General features: G+C 38.3%; 1 protein-coding gene across 1 annotated transcript in view; it reads right to left on the reverse strand.

The window, feature by feature from the left end:
* SUN3 (Sad1 and UNC84 domain containing 3) overlaps positions 1–13,552 on the reverse strand; it is a 46,805-nt gene that overhangs the window by 5,487 nt on the left and 27,766 nt on the right. Inside the window, 4 exon segments of the mRNA XM_017868554.1 lie at positions 1,295–1,387; positions 6,192–6,359; positions 7,773–7,849; positions 7,852–7,887. Of these exon segments, the coding sequence (XP_017724043.1) occupies positions 1,295–1,387; positions 6,192–6,359; positions 7,773–7,849; positions 7,852–7,887 (374 nt within the window).

Genomic DNA, 13,552 nt, shown 5'->3' on the forward strand with positions numbered 1-13,552 from the left:
CATCTCACACCAGTTAGAATGGCAATCATTAAAAAATCAGGAAACAACAGGTGCTGGAGAGGATGTGGAGAAATAGGAACACTTTTATACTGTTGGTGGGACTGTAAACTAGTTCAACCATTGTGGAAAACAGTGTGGCGATTCCTCAAGGATCTAGAACTAGAAATACCATTTGACCCAGCCATCCCATTACTGGGGATATACCCAAAGGATTATAAGTCATGCTGCTATAAAGACACATGCACACGTATGTTTATTGTGGCACTATACACAATAGCAAAGACTTGTAATCAACCCAAATGTCCATCAGTGACAGACTGGATTAAGAAAATGTGGCACATATACACTATAGAATACTATGCAGCTGTAAAAAAGGATGAGTTCGTGTCTTTTGTAGGGACATGGATGCAGCTGGAAACCATCATTCTCAGCAAACTATCACAAGAACAGAAAACCCAACACCACATGTTCTCACTTATAGGTGGGAATTGAACAATGAGAACACTTGGACACAGGAAGGGGAATATCACACACCAGCACGTATTGTGGGGAGGGGAGGGGGGGAAGATAGCATTAGGAGATATACCTAATGTAAATGATGAGTTAATGGGTGCAGCACACCAACATGGCACATGTATACATATGTAACAAATCTGCACGTTGTGCACATGTACCCTAGAACTTGAAGTATAATAAAAAAAAATTGCCATAAAACACTTGGTTTTACATGATATAAAATGTCTTCTACATCTCTTCAGTTACTCCCTGTGGCTAATTTAAAAAATGAGTGTATATTTCATACGCCTTGGTGAGTTTCAGGGGATTTATAAGTTAACAGTTGATATTTTCCCCCATTGGATTAGGAGTTGTACTTGTATTATCTGATATTAAATCTTTATCCACTCTTCCTTTGAGCTTCTCTCTGCCTCTGTCCACTTCATATTGTACCATCATCCTCCTCCCCTATACTCAAGCAAGGTGAGGTAGTAACTACTACACTTAATAATATTCAGGGAATGGAATAGCTGAGAAAGAACCAAGAAATTAAATATATATTATAAAAAAGTGATAGCAGGTGAGGAAGAATTTGACTTAGAAACTGGTTTTGCATTTGTCTGTCTTTTGCATTAAAATCCTTGTAAGCACTTGGAGCTAAGAATTGAAGTTCAGATAAGCTTTGTGTAACTCATGCTTTTGTCATAATTATTTTCATACATCACTTTACAGGAAGCAATCCCAACAAATTTCTTCCAGTGATAGAGCTACTTATATCATTTCCCAGGGCACACATTACCTGGAGTTCAAATGTTTGAACGGTGGTTCCTGTTTTGTTGTATATAAACTGACCTAGAAAAATTTCTTCTCCTTCACATTTTTTTGTGACGCCCTATAAAGAAAGCAACAGATATAGAGATTGTAATGAATGGATACAGTTGTGTTTTCAAAAAGAAGAAATAATTCACCAGATATCTCTGTGTGTACACCAGGGGCACAGTGCTGTGATCATGCCAGTACTAATCTGTGCACCCAGAGGGCATTTAACAAGGGACCAGTGAGGCCAAAGGCTGATCACGGGACTGACTAGAAGGACAGAGGATGGATGGATACATAGATAGATAGATAGATAGATAGATAGATAGATAGATAGATAGAAGACAGATGAAAGATAGATGATTGATAGATAAACAACTGATAGATGAAAGACAGATACATACATGTAGAGCAAATCCCAGCATTAACTCTGGTCTGATAACTATATTTGCAATAAGCATACTTTGAATAAAATAAAAATGGGTCCCCATATTGAACTGATGTTTTCCAAAATGAGATAAACATAGGCCAATTGCTAGATTTTGATCACACAAATAATTTCCTCTAAAAAGTCAGCTTCTGTTGACTGATAAAACACTGATTTTTTCTTTGTATGCAATTTCTCTTGTGCTTTTGTTCTTCCTCTCTACCCTTCAAATTGAAGATTTGTGAGAGGAGAATGCACTGCTGCAAACTAATTCATTATGTGAATCTGAAGTTTATTGTTAGGTTCCTTAAATTGTAGTAACACAGCAAAACAAAGAGTACATTTGTTAAATCATTTTGTAATAAAAATATTAATATCAAACTATAACATTTTTATTAAAAGAGTTGGATACATCATGGTTACATAATGTACTGACAATTATATATGTATATATGACTCAAGCCTCATATATTCTCTTTAGCTTAAGAGAGGAGTGCTAGTTTTATTTCTACCTTCTTTATCACCTTCTTGGGTTTTTTTTTTTAAGAAACAGGATCTGATGGAATACTATGCAGCCATAAAAAAGAACAAGATCATGTCCTCTGCAGGGTCATGGATAGAGCTGGAGGCCATTATCCATAGCAAACTAACACAGGAATAGAAAAACAAATACCTATGTTCTCACTTATAAGTGGGAGCTAAATAATGAGAACACATGAACACAAAGGGGAACAAATAGACACTGAGATCTACTTGAGGGTGGGGTGGTGGGAGGAGGGAGAGGAGCAGAGAAATACTTGCTGGGTATTACTACTTACTGCCTATATAACAAACCTGCACATATATCCCTGAACCTAAAATAAAAGTTAAAAAAAAAGAAAAACAAACAAACAAACAACAACAACAACAAAAAAACGGGGTCTGGCCGTGCTGCCCAGGCTGGCCTTGAATTCCTGGGCTCAGGTGATCCTCCTGCTTTAGCCTTTTAAGGAGGTGGGATCACAGGAGCAGCTACTGCACCCAGCCCTTTTATCACCTTGTTTTGATTTTACTTGTTTCGTAAATTCTCTAATGTAGAAAAAAATAATGAGAAGCAGTTTTTATTACTAAAGGATCCCTGCCTTTGGGATTCACCCGTAAGTTTTCTAAACAATGAATGTGTTCACCTTTCTGAGATGGAACTTAGCTGCTCAAACTCAACTTTTCAGACACCACTTGCAGGTGGTGCGGGCTTCTATGAAAGGACAGCAGCCCTTTGTTGTGAAACTCCACATATGGAATGTAGAGGCATTTGGGTGGCATGTAAGGCAGGCTGTTTAACCCGGGGCCCTCCTCCAGATGGGAAGATCAAATAATTGAAGTAAGGCATAAACCTATAAGGCAAAAGTGGGAGTAGACAGTGAAACCAAAAACCAAACCAAACCAAAACAAACCAAAACAAAAAGAAAGAAAGAAAAAAACACCAAAAAGTGAAGATGGCCAAATGGCAGCTGGAGAGAAAGAACACAAACTACTCTGGCTTTACGTGGAACTAGCAGCGCAGGACTTAAGCGGCAGGTTCCCAGAAAGGCCGGAAGAGGGAGCCCACGTGGGGCGGGGAGGTGTGGGGGAAAGGAGCCCAAATCTGCGGTTTAGCTGACAGTCATTTCAAAAAGCAGTTACAACCTCTCCACGCCCCTCCAGCCCCGCCTGGCCCAGCAGAGGGCTCTGTTCTTCTCCCATCTCTAAGACCACTGCCGGCACCTCCCCAGAACCGCCCACAAGAGCATGACCCCTGCACAAAGTGGCGGCCCCGCGGCCCTCCTCTCTCCAGCAGTTCCTGGTGTGGTTGGCCAGGCTGGTACCTCCTGCGCACTGCAGGAGTCCTCTCAGGGTCAACTCTCCTGATGGCACACTTGTGACTCCGGACGAAATGGCCTGACCTGATGATTCCCGGGGCAAACTCACGACATATGAGCCCCACCGTGCGCGCAAAGCTTCCTGCTGGTTTTGCATCGCCTAGGAATTCATGTGACAAGCATCACAGACATGGGAGAAAAGCGTTGTACAGGAAACAGAGAGACCATACGCACAAGGGGGAAAAGTGGGGCTAGGAAATCCAGACCCGGAAGCGAGCAGAAGAAAGTGAGACAAACCTACAGTTAATATCTTCAGAAGCATAAGAGAAGGTACTGCCATCATAAAAGAAAAAAATATATAGGCTCTAAAAAAGGGAATATGTATAGAAACAAGAAGTCTCAGAAAGTATAATCATGACAGCAGGAATGAAAATTTCCATAGAGGGGTTAAAATATGAATTGATATGATCTTCCAGAAGGTGGAACAAAAAACAGAAAAGGGAAATAAACACTTTTTAAAAATAATAAATTAGACAATAAGTTGAATCCTCAGGATGCAGGCATGAAATCCCATGACAACAGTTGTGCATCAGGCCTACCTAACAAGTCTGGAGCAAAACGCTGAGGGCGCCAGAGGGATATCTTGGGGAAAAAGAAAAAAGAAAATAAATGAATAGAAAATGAAGGAAGGGATGAAGAATAGAAGAAATTTATAAATTATCTCATGTGAATCAACATAATGGGGGAATATTTGCACTTCTGAAGAAGAATTTGGAAAAGTTTTAGTAATAGGAATAGAGAAAACTAAGCAAATTAAAGAAAAATAGGCTGGGCACCTGTGGCTCACGTCTGTAATCCCAGCACTGTGGGAGGCCAAGGATGGAGGATCCCCTGAGCCCTGGAGTTTGAGACCAGCCTGGGTAACATATTAAGACCCTTATCTCTACTAAAAAACTTAAAAAACAATCCCATGAGTTTGAAGTTGCAGTGAGCTGTGATTGTGCCACTGTACTCCAACCTGGGCGACAGAGCTGAGACCCTGTCTCAAGAAAAAAAAAAAAAAAGTAAAGCAATTATTACACTCAGAAACATAAAAAAAAATGGAAGAAAGTAGTATTTAAGTACACTAAATAGTTCAACTGAGAGCTGTTTTGTTCACATAGTCACCATGAAAACATTGAGTATTGCTTGAACAAAAAGATAATACAGTCTTCTAGCAGTGCCTCAAATGTTAAACCTACGTTTACCATGCTATCTAGGAATTCCAGTCTTAGGTATATACCCAAGCAAAACAAAAACTCATGTCCACACAAAAACTTGTACATGAATGTTTATTGAAGCATTATTCATAATGACCAAAAAAATGAAAATAATTCAGATGTCAATCAACTGATGAAGAGATAAATAAAATGTCATATATCCATACAATGAAATGTTATTCAGCAATAAAAAATAAATGAAATATTGAGACATACTATATCATGAATGAAACTTAAAAACAGTATGCTAAATTAAGCCATTTGCAAAAGATCACACATTATAAATGATTCAATTTATATGAAATGGATAGAATGGTAAATTTATTGAGACAAAGTAGATTAGTGGTTGCGAGGGGTTGGAGGAGTACACTAGGGGAATAGGAGGTGACGGCTAAGGGGTATGGGGTTTCCTTTTAGGGTAAGAAAAATGTTCTAAAATTGATTATGGTGATCGATACACAACTCTGTGAATATACTAAAAGCCACTGAAGGGTGTACTTTAAGTGGGTGAATTAATTGTTATGGGAATTATATCTCCAGAAACATGTTTTGTTTTGTTTTTGTTTGTTTGTTTGTTTGTTTGTTTTTGAGACGGAGTCTCGCTCTGCCGCCCAGGCTGGAGTGCAGTGGCCAGGTCTCAGCTCACTGCAAGCTCCGCCTCCTGGGTTTACGCCATTCTCCTGCCTCAGCCTCCCGAGTAGCTGGGACTACAGGCGCCCGCCACGTCGCCCGGCTAGTTTTTTGTATTTTCAGTAGAGACGGGGTTTCACCATGTTAGCCAGGATGGTCTCGATCTCCTGACCTCGTGATCCGCCCGTTTCGGCCTCCCAAAGTGCTGGGATTACAGGCTTGAGCCACTGCGCCCGGCCACATGTTTTGTTTTTTAAATCAAGACATAAACATGTTGGGAGGATGGAAGTGCCATGGAAAAGAGCTACTCTTCACTTTCCATGAGAGGATGTCATAACCAAAACTGAAAAATCAAGAAGTAATGGTAAAAGCCAACATGGAGGCAAGTACCCAAATAAACATCTAAAATTGTTGCAAATAGAAGCTCTGGGATAATAAGAATTGGAGATGTGGAGAAGTGGGACAAGGAATAACTATTTCTTTACAAACTTTATGGAAATACTTGATTTTTACATGTACATGTATAACTTTGATAAAAGTAAAAAAAAAAGTTGAATAATATAAGTCATTTGGTCCAACTCTCTCTCTTTGTAGATGAGAAAGCAAAAGTCCAGGAAATAAGTGACACAACTAGTTATCTGTCCTAGTTCAGAGGACAGCCCCTAATTCCCAGCCAACCACCTTCTATCAGGCCAATCTGAATGACAAATTTAGATAGCTTCTTACATAGACAGAAAATTCCCTGGGTGCACTGGAGATGTTTCCTGAGGGAGACACCTTCTCTGAGATGTGCTCCATGGTAACAGCAGTAGGTATGATCTTTGTAGCAAGCTTGATTAGGGTATGACCCTGGGAACCTGGAAAAGCCCAGCACTGTCCAGGATAGACATCCGGCTGGAAAGAAAACACTGAATTAATCTCTTAACTAGTTATGTGAATCCATTCCCACAATACTGATCAGCTAATCACTATTGACTGCAGATCTCTCTTATGCCTATAAAATAGGAAAACTCCCAAGACACCTCTAGTGTGGTTGCTCTTCCAGAGCACTGTATGCTTATATCAATCAGAGTCCTTTATCATATGAGCATGTTTTCTTTCATTGCTCTAACTAAACTGTGACCTGTTATAAGGCAGCTAGAGGGCATGAGTGGGGTGCTGGTAAGGCTAGTGATGGTGGTAGTGAGGATGATGGTGGTGACCACTGTGGTGATCATTGTGGTGATGATGGTGGTAATAATGGTGGCAGTGGAGGTGATGGTGGTAGTGGTAGTGGTGATGGTGATGGCAATGGTGGTCATGGCAATGGTGGTGGTGGTAGAGGTAATGGTGATGGTAGTAATGGTAGTGGTGGTGATAGTGATAGTGATAATTGAAGTAGTAGTGGTGAAGGTGGTGATAAAGGTAGTGGTGGTGGTGGCAGTGATGGTGGTGGTGGTGGTGGCGACAGTGACATTGATGGTGGTGATGATGATGGACATGGGGGTAGTGATAAAGAAGGATGGTGGTGGAGGTGGCGGTGGTGGTGGCAGTGATGGTGGCTGTGGTGGCAGTGATGGTGGTGGTGGTGATGGTGATGGACGTGGAGGCTGTGATGAAGAAAGATGGTGGTGGTGGTGGTGATGAAGATGAGGGTGTTGATGGAGATGGGAGTGGTGGTGGTGATTATGGTGGTAGAGAAGAAAAATGAGGTCTACTACTTTGTAGGTATAAACTACAGCCTGGAATAAGATCAATGGGTTTTACCCCTGAAAGTTCTAAATTTGCGACTACCTTCAGGTGTATGGATCAAAGTTGAGAGGTGCTCTGCTGTCTATTGATGGCTACTGCCTTTAGAATGTAACTGAAAAGTTTGGTGGGGATCTTACTTGGAGATTTCTCCTGTTATAATTAGACTTAAGAACATGTGGTCTGAATAGCACTTAACACAGTACAGTACTGGCACTTAGCAGGCAAGTACTTTCAACAAATGTTTGTTGAATGACTGAAGTTTTCAATGGAAAAGGATGGTCACAGAATCAACTTACAGAAAAGACACGGAATGTATATGTTTTATTTGAGAACAAAATAATCTAGTTTACTAATCTTAAAATGATAAACAAGTAAATAATTAATCATAGTTTACTGACCATAAAATAAGACATAATTCATGCAGTGTACTAAATATAAAAAATGTAATGAGATGATTTCAGGTTCTGTAACAAGTTCGCACACTCTTATATTGCCTCTATTTTAAAATTAACATTTTCATGATAAATAAGAACAGAATTCTAAAATAGAAATAAGTGATTCTTAATTTAGCTTTACCTGAAGAATGATATCTGGAGGCATTTCATGATTTAGGAAACCTATCCCATGCCAGTACAATTTTGCTTTATTATTTTATAACTTTCTGAGGTCCCAGCTTCAATGATGGAAGCTCCTAAAATTATAAAGTAAATTTTAAAATAAAGAAACAACATACACCATTCAAAACACATCATTTGAATTTTAACAGTGTCTCTAGAAAATTATTACTGGGCAAATTATAAGTGAGGTAAAATTCATACTCAGGAATTGATAGGAAAAGTATGACAGTTTTCACTACTACTGAAATTTTGTCATTTTGAAGAAAACAAGTTTGCTCTGTTTAGTTTCACAAAATGTAAGATAAAAATTGAATTTTGAGGCAAGTAAAGTAGAGATGAGAATATTATATGGATTCTGTATCACCTAAAAATGTATATAGATCTCTATATTTTAACAGCTCATGCGATAAATGAGACTTCCTGTCATCCCCATTCACTCAATAACAAAAAAAACAGAAAACCAACAATGCTCCAAATGTCCTTCAAGTTACATTTGCAGCAATTATGCACATTCATTGAACTCAATTTTAATCAAATAAATATGAAATATACTCATCAAACATTATCCCTTCAGGTTACTTCATTTTAGAAGCAAAATGTATTTTATGCATAAGAAATAAAGAAAATGCAAATGGCTTTTTCAAATTGCTAAAAATACATGTGCCTCATCAAGTTTTTTTTTGAGACGGAGTCTCACTCTGTTGCCAGGCTGGAGTGCAGTGGCGCAATCTTGGCTTACTGCAACCTCCGCCTCCTGGGTTCAAGTGATTCTCCTGCCTCAGCTTCCCCAGTAGCTGAGGCTACAGGCGCCCACCACCACATTGGCTAAGTTTTTGTATTTTTAGTAGAGACGGGGTTTCACCATGTTGGCCAGGATAGTCTCCATCTCTTGACCTAGTGATCCACCCACTTCGGCCTCCCAAAGTGTTGGGATTACAGGCATGAGCCACCGCACCCAGCTGATTATCCATACTTTTTCTAAGATGACACACTTTTTGAAATAGTAAATGAGTTCCTAGAGTTGCCAGATTTGGCAAATAAAATACAAGATGGCCATTTAAATTTGAATTCCAGGTAAACAAAGAATAAGTTTTTAGTTGTAGTCATACAACTTTGGGATATATACATACAATATTTGGGATATATTTATACTAAAAGATGATTTACTATTTGTGTGAAATTTAAATTTAACTGGGCTCCCTTCATTTTATCTGGAAACCCTATGTGTGCTTCGTCTTTGAAGGCTGATACTGACTGCCCACTCACTATTCCTACTCGACCAAGTGGCTGGACAGAATCTACACTTTCACCTGCTAATGTGAGGACTGAGCACCCCATCTGCATCATCCTTTCCAGAAAAAAATTAAAATTTTAGTGTTGTGGAATTTTGAAAATAATTCATATTTATTCATTTTCTCATTCATTAAAAAATTTAAGTCAGCTTTATTAAGATATCATTCACATCCTAAACAATTCACTCATTCACAGTGTGTGACTCAGGGTTTTGTATTATATTCTTAGAGTGGCACAGCCACCACAATCAATTTTAGATCATTTAGTCAGCCCCAAAAGGAACCCATAGCAGTTAGCTGTCATTCCCCATTTCCCCCAACATCCCTCCCCAAGCCTTGGCAATTATTAATCTATTTTCTGTCCCTGTAGGTTTACCTATTCTGGACATTTCTTTTGCTGCTCCCTTGTAGTCAGTCACAGTATGTAGCCTTTTCACTAAGGCTACTTTCATTTAGCCAATGCGTTTGAGATTTATGAATGCTGCAATGAGTATCAGAAGTTCATTCCTTTTATTGACTGCAGGTTAATATTCCGTTGTATGAATGCATCTGTTATTCTTTGTTGATGGACATGGGGTTATTCTTAATTTTGGTGATTATGAATACAGTTGCTATAGATGTTCTTGGCAAGTTTTGATGTGAACATGTTTCAATGTATCTTAGATAAATATGTAGAAGTGGGATTGCTAGGTCAATAAGATGTTATATTGAACTTCATAAGAAATTGTCAGACTTTGCCAGAGTGGCTGTGCCAGGTTACATTCTCACCCACAGTGTATGAGAGGTCCATTTGGTTCATGCTGTTGCCAGCACTTAGTATGGTCAGTTTTGTTTTGTTTGGCATTCTAATAGGTGTGTAATGATATAACATTGAGATTTTAATTGACATTTCACTAATGAATAATAATGTGAGGCATTTTTCATATACTTTTTTGATATGCATATATCTTCTTTAATGAAGTGTCTTCTAAATCCTTTGCCTATTTTGTATCGGGTTGTCTGTTTGCTTAATTGAGGCTTGACAGTTTTCTATAAATTCTGGATTCAAGAATGTGTGTGGTTTCCAAATATTCTCCCCCAGCCTGTAACTTGTCTTTTCCTTCTCGTAACTGTTTTTTGGCAGAGCAGAAATTAATTTTGATGAAGCCTGTATTATCCATTATTTTCCCTTTACAATCATAGTTTTGATGTTGTGTTTAAGAAAACTTTTCTAACTCTAAAAAATTTCTCTTATTTTTTTCCTAGCTTTAAGATTTATATTTAAGACTGTGACCCATTTGGGGTTAACTTTTACAAATTGTGGGTTTTGGTCCAAGGCTTTTTTTTTTTTTCTTTTTTTGCATATGAATGTCCACCTGTTCCAGCACCACTGACTTGCCTTTTTTCCGTTTTTACAAAATCTATTCACCACAGGTGTGAACTACTTCTAGACTTTTTGTATTGTTCCATTGATTTCAGGAATACCACATGCTCTTGATTACTGTAAACTTATAGTAAGCCTTCAAATCAGGTAGTGTGAGTTCTCCAACTTTGTCCCTTTTTTTCGCAAAACAAATTTGGCTCTTCTAGTTCCTTCACCATTTCACATACATTTTGAAAACAGGTTCTCAATTTCTACAAATAATCCTGCTGGAATTTTGATTAGGATTATATTGAATCCATAGAAAAGCTAGACAGTATTGTCATCTTAATGGTATTGAGTCTTCTAATCCATAAACATGGTATACCCGTCCATTTATTTAAATCTTTTTTTATTTCTTTCATTATTATTTTTTAGTTTTTAGCTCTCAGTTCCCACATTTTATTACCCTTATACCTCAGTATTTTATGTTTTTTTACTGCATTTATGAATAGTGCTGCTTTTAAATATTTTCTAATTTTCTATTGTTAGCACATAGAAATTGTGTATATACCCTTGAACTTGTAAACCTCACTTATGCTAGTAGATTTTTTTGGTGGTTTTTCTACATAAGCAATCATGTTGTCTGTGAATAGAACCATTTTATTTCTTCCTTTCTAATTTGCATGCCTTTTCCCCACCCTCTGCCTTTCTTACTCTCTCTCTCCCAATTTTCTTCATTTCCTTTTCCTGCCTTTTTTTAATATTAGTTGAAATTTTAATTTTAAAATTTTTTTAATTTTTTGAAACTGAGTCTTGCTCTGGGGCCCAGGCTGGAGTGCAATGGCACAATCTCGGCTCACTACAATCTCTGCCTCGCCTTGCGGGTTCAAGCGATTCTCCTGCCTCAGCCTCCTGAGTAGCTGGGATTACAGGCATGCACCACCACACCTGGCTTTTTGTATTTTTAGTACAGATGGGGTTTCACCATGTTGGCCAGGCTGGTCTCGAACTCCTGACCTCAAGTGATCCACCCGCCTCAGCCTCCCAAAGTGCCAGGATTATAGGCCTGAGCTACTGTGCCTGGCCTCCATTTTGATTTCTCTATTAGCATTTGGATATCTCTGTGTTTTAAAGTAATTATTCTCATGATTACAATGCACATACCTAGCAGCTCATGGTTTATTTAAGAGTTAACTTTTTAATCATTCATGTAAAATCTTTACATTTATAGATGCCCATTAAATCTCACCCACTGACTTTTCCTTTATGGTTGTCGTAGTATTAAATCTACTTATATTAGCCCTCCACCCCCAGATAATGCCATACATTTTTTCCTTTCAACAGCCATACATATTTTGAAGTACTTAAAGAAAGAAAATTACCTCATCTTTTGTTGTTGTTGTTTTGAGATGGAGTTTCACTCTCGTCACCCAGGCTGGAGAGCAGTGGTGTGATCTAGGCTCACGGCAACCTCCACCTCCTGGGTTGAAGCTATTCTCCTGCCTCAGCCTCTGGAGTAGCTGGAATTACAGGCATGCGCCACCATGCCCGGCTAATTTTTTATTTTTAGTAGAGACAGGATTTCACCATGTTGGCCTGGCTAGTCTGGAACTCCTGACCTCAGGTGATCCACCCGCCTCAGCCTCCCAAAGTGCTGGGATTACAAGGTATGAGCCACCGTGCTGGGCCACCTCATCTTTACTCACAGATGAGACTGTTGCTCTTTCTTCATTCTTTAAGTCCCAAGTTTCTTTTTGGTGTCATTTCTATTGAGCTGAAGAACTTCCTTTAGCGGATTCATTGGCAGAGAATTTTCTTAGTTTTTCTTCATCTAAGAGTGTCTTCATTTTGCCTTCATTTCCTGAAAGATATTTTCACTGGATCTACAATTCTGCATTACTAGATCCTTTCCTTCCGCACTTTAAACATGTAGTTTCCTTCTCTTCTGGTCTCTTTAACTTCTGGTAAGAAATCTGTAATAATGCGTAGTTTTTTTTTTTTTAGCCTCTTTCAAATATTTTTCTTCATCTTTGATTTTGAGCAATTTAACTATGATGTGTCTGGATGTCATTTTCCTTGAATTTATCTTGTTTCTGATTTGCCATGCTTTTTGAATCTGTAAATTTATTTATTTATTTTAAATCGAGTTTGAGATGTTTTGGTTCTTACTTCTTTAGATTATTGTCCTACATTGGTCTCCTCTTCATCTCCCTCTGAGACTACAAGGATAAGAATATTATACCTTTTTATAGTGTCCTATATGTTTCTGAAGTTCTGTTTGCATTTTTTTCAAACATTTTTTCATTCTTTGAATTGCATAATTTCTTTTGATCTATGTTCAACTTCACTACTTCTTTCTTTTTAATTTTTAAGTTTGGGGTATATGTGCAGGTTTGTTACATAGAAAAACTTGTGTCATGGGGATTTGTTGTACAGATTATATTGTCACCCAGGTGTTACGCCTAGTATCCATTAGTAATTTTTCCTGATCTTCTCCATTCTCTCACCCTCCATCCTCCAATAGGCCCCAGTGTGTGTTGTTGCCCTCTATGTGTTTATGTGTTCTCATCATTTAGCTCCCACTTATAAGTGAGAACATGTGTTTTTGGTTTTCTATTCCTGTGTTAGTTTGCTAAGGATAATGGCCTCCAGCTCCATCCATGTCCCTGCAAAGGACATGATCTTGTTCTTTTTTATGGTTGCACAGTATTCTATAGTGTCTATGTACAACATTTTCTTTATCCAGTCTATCATCGATGGGCATTTAGGTTGGTTCCACGTCTTTTCTATTGTGAATAGTGCTACAGTGAACACATACATGCATATATCTTTATAAAAGGACAATTTACATTCCTCTGGATATCCCAGTAATGAGTCTGATGGTTCGAATGGTATTTTTGTCTTTAGGTCTTTGAGGAATCACCACACTGTCTTTCGCAGTGGTTGAAAGAATTTACACTCCCACCAACAGTGTATAACCATTCCTTTTCTCCACAACCTTGCCAGTATCTGTTAGTTTTAACTTTTTTATAATAGCCATTCTGACTGGTGTGAGATGTTATCTCATTGCAGTTTTGATTTGCATTTCTCTTTTTTTTTTTTTTT

Source organism: Rhinopithecus bieti, unplaced genomic scaffold (assembly GCF_001698545.2).
Source record: "Rhinopithecus bieti isolate Rb0 unplaced genomic scaffold, ASM169854v2 scaffold_3527, whole genome shotgun sequence".
Classification (NCBI taxonomy): Eukaryota; Metazoa; Chordata; class Mammalia; order Primates; family Cercopithecidae; genus Rhinopithecus; species Rhinopithecus bieti.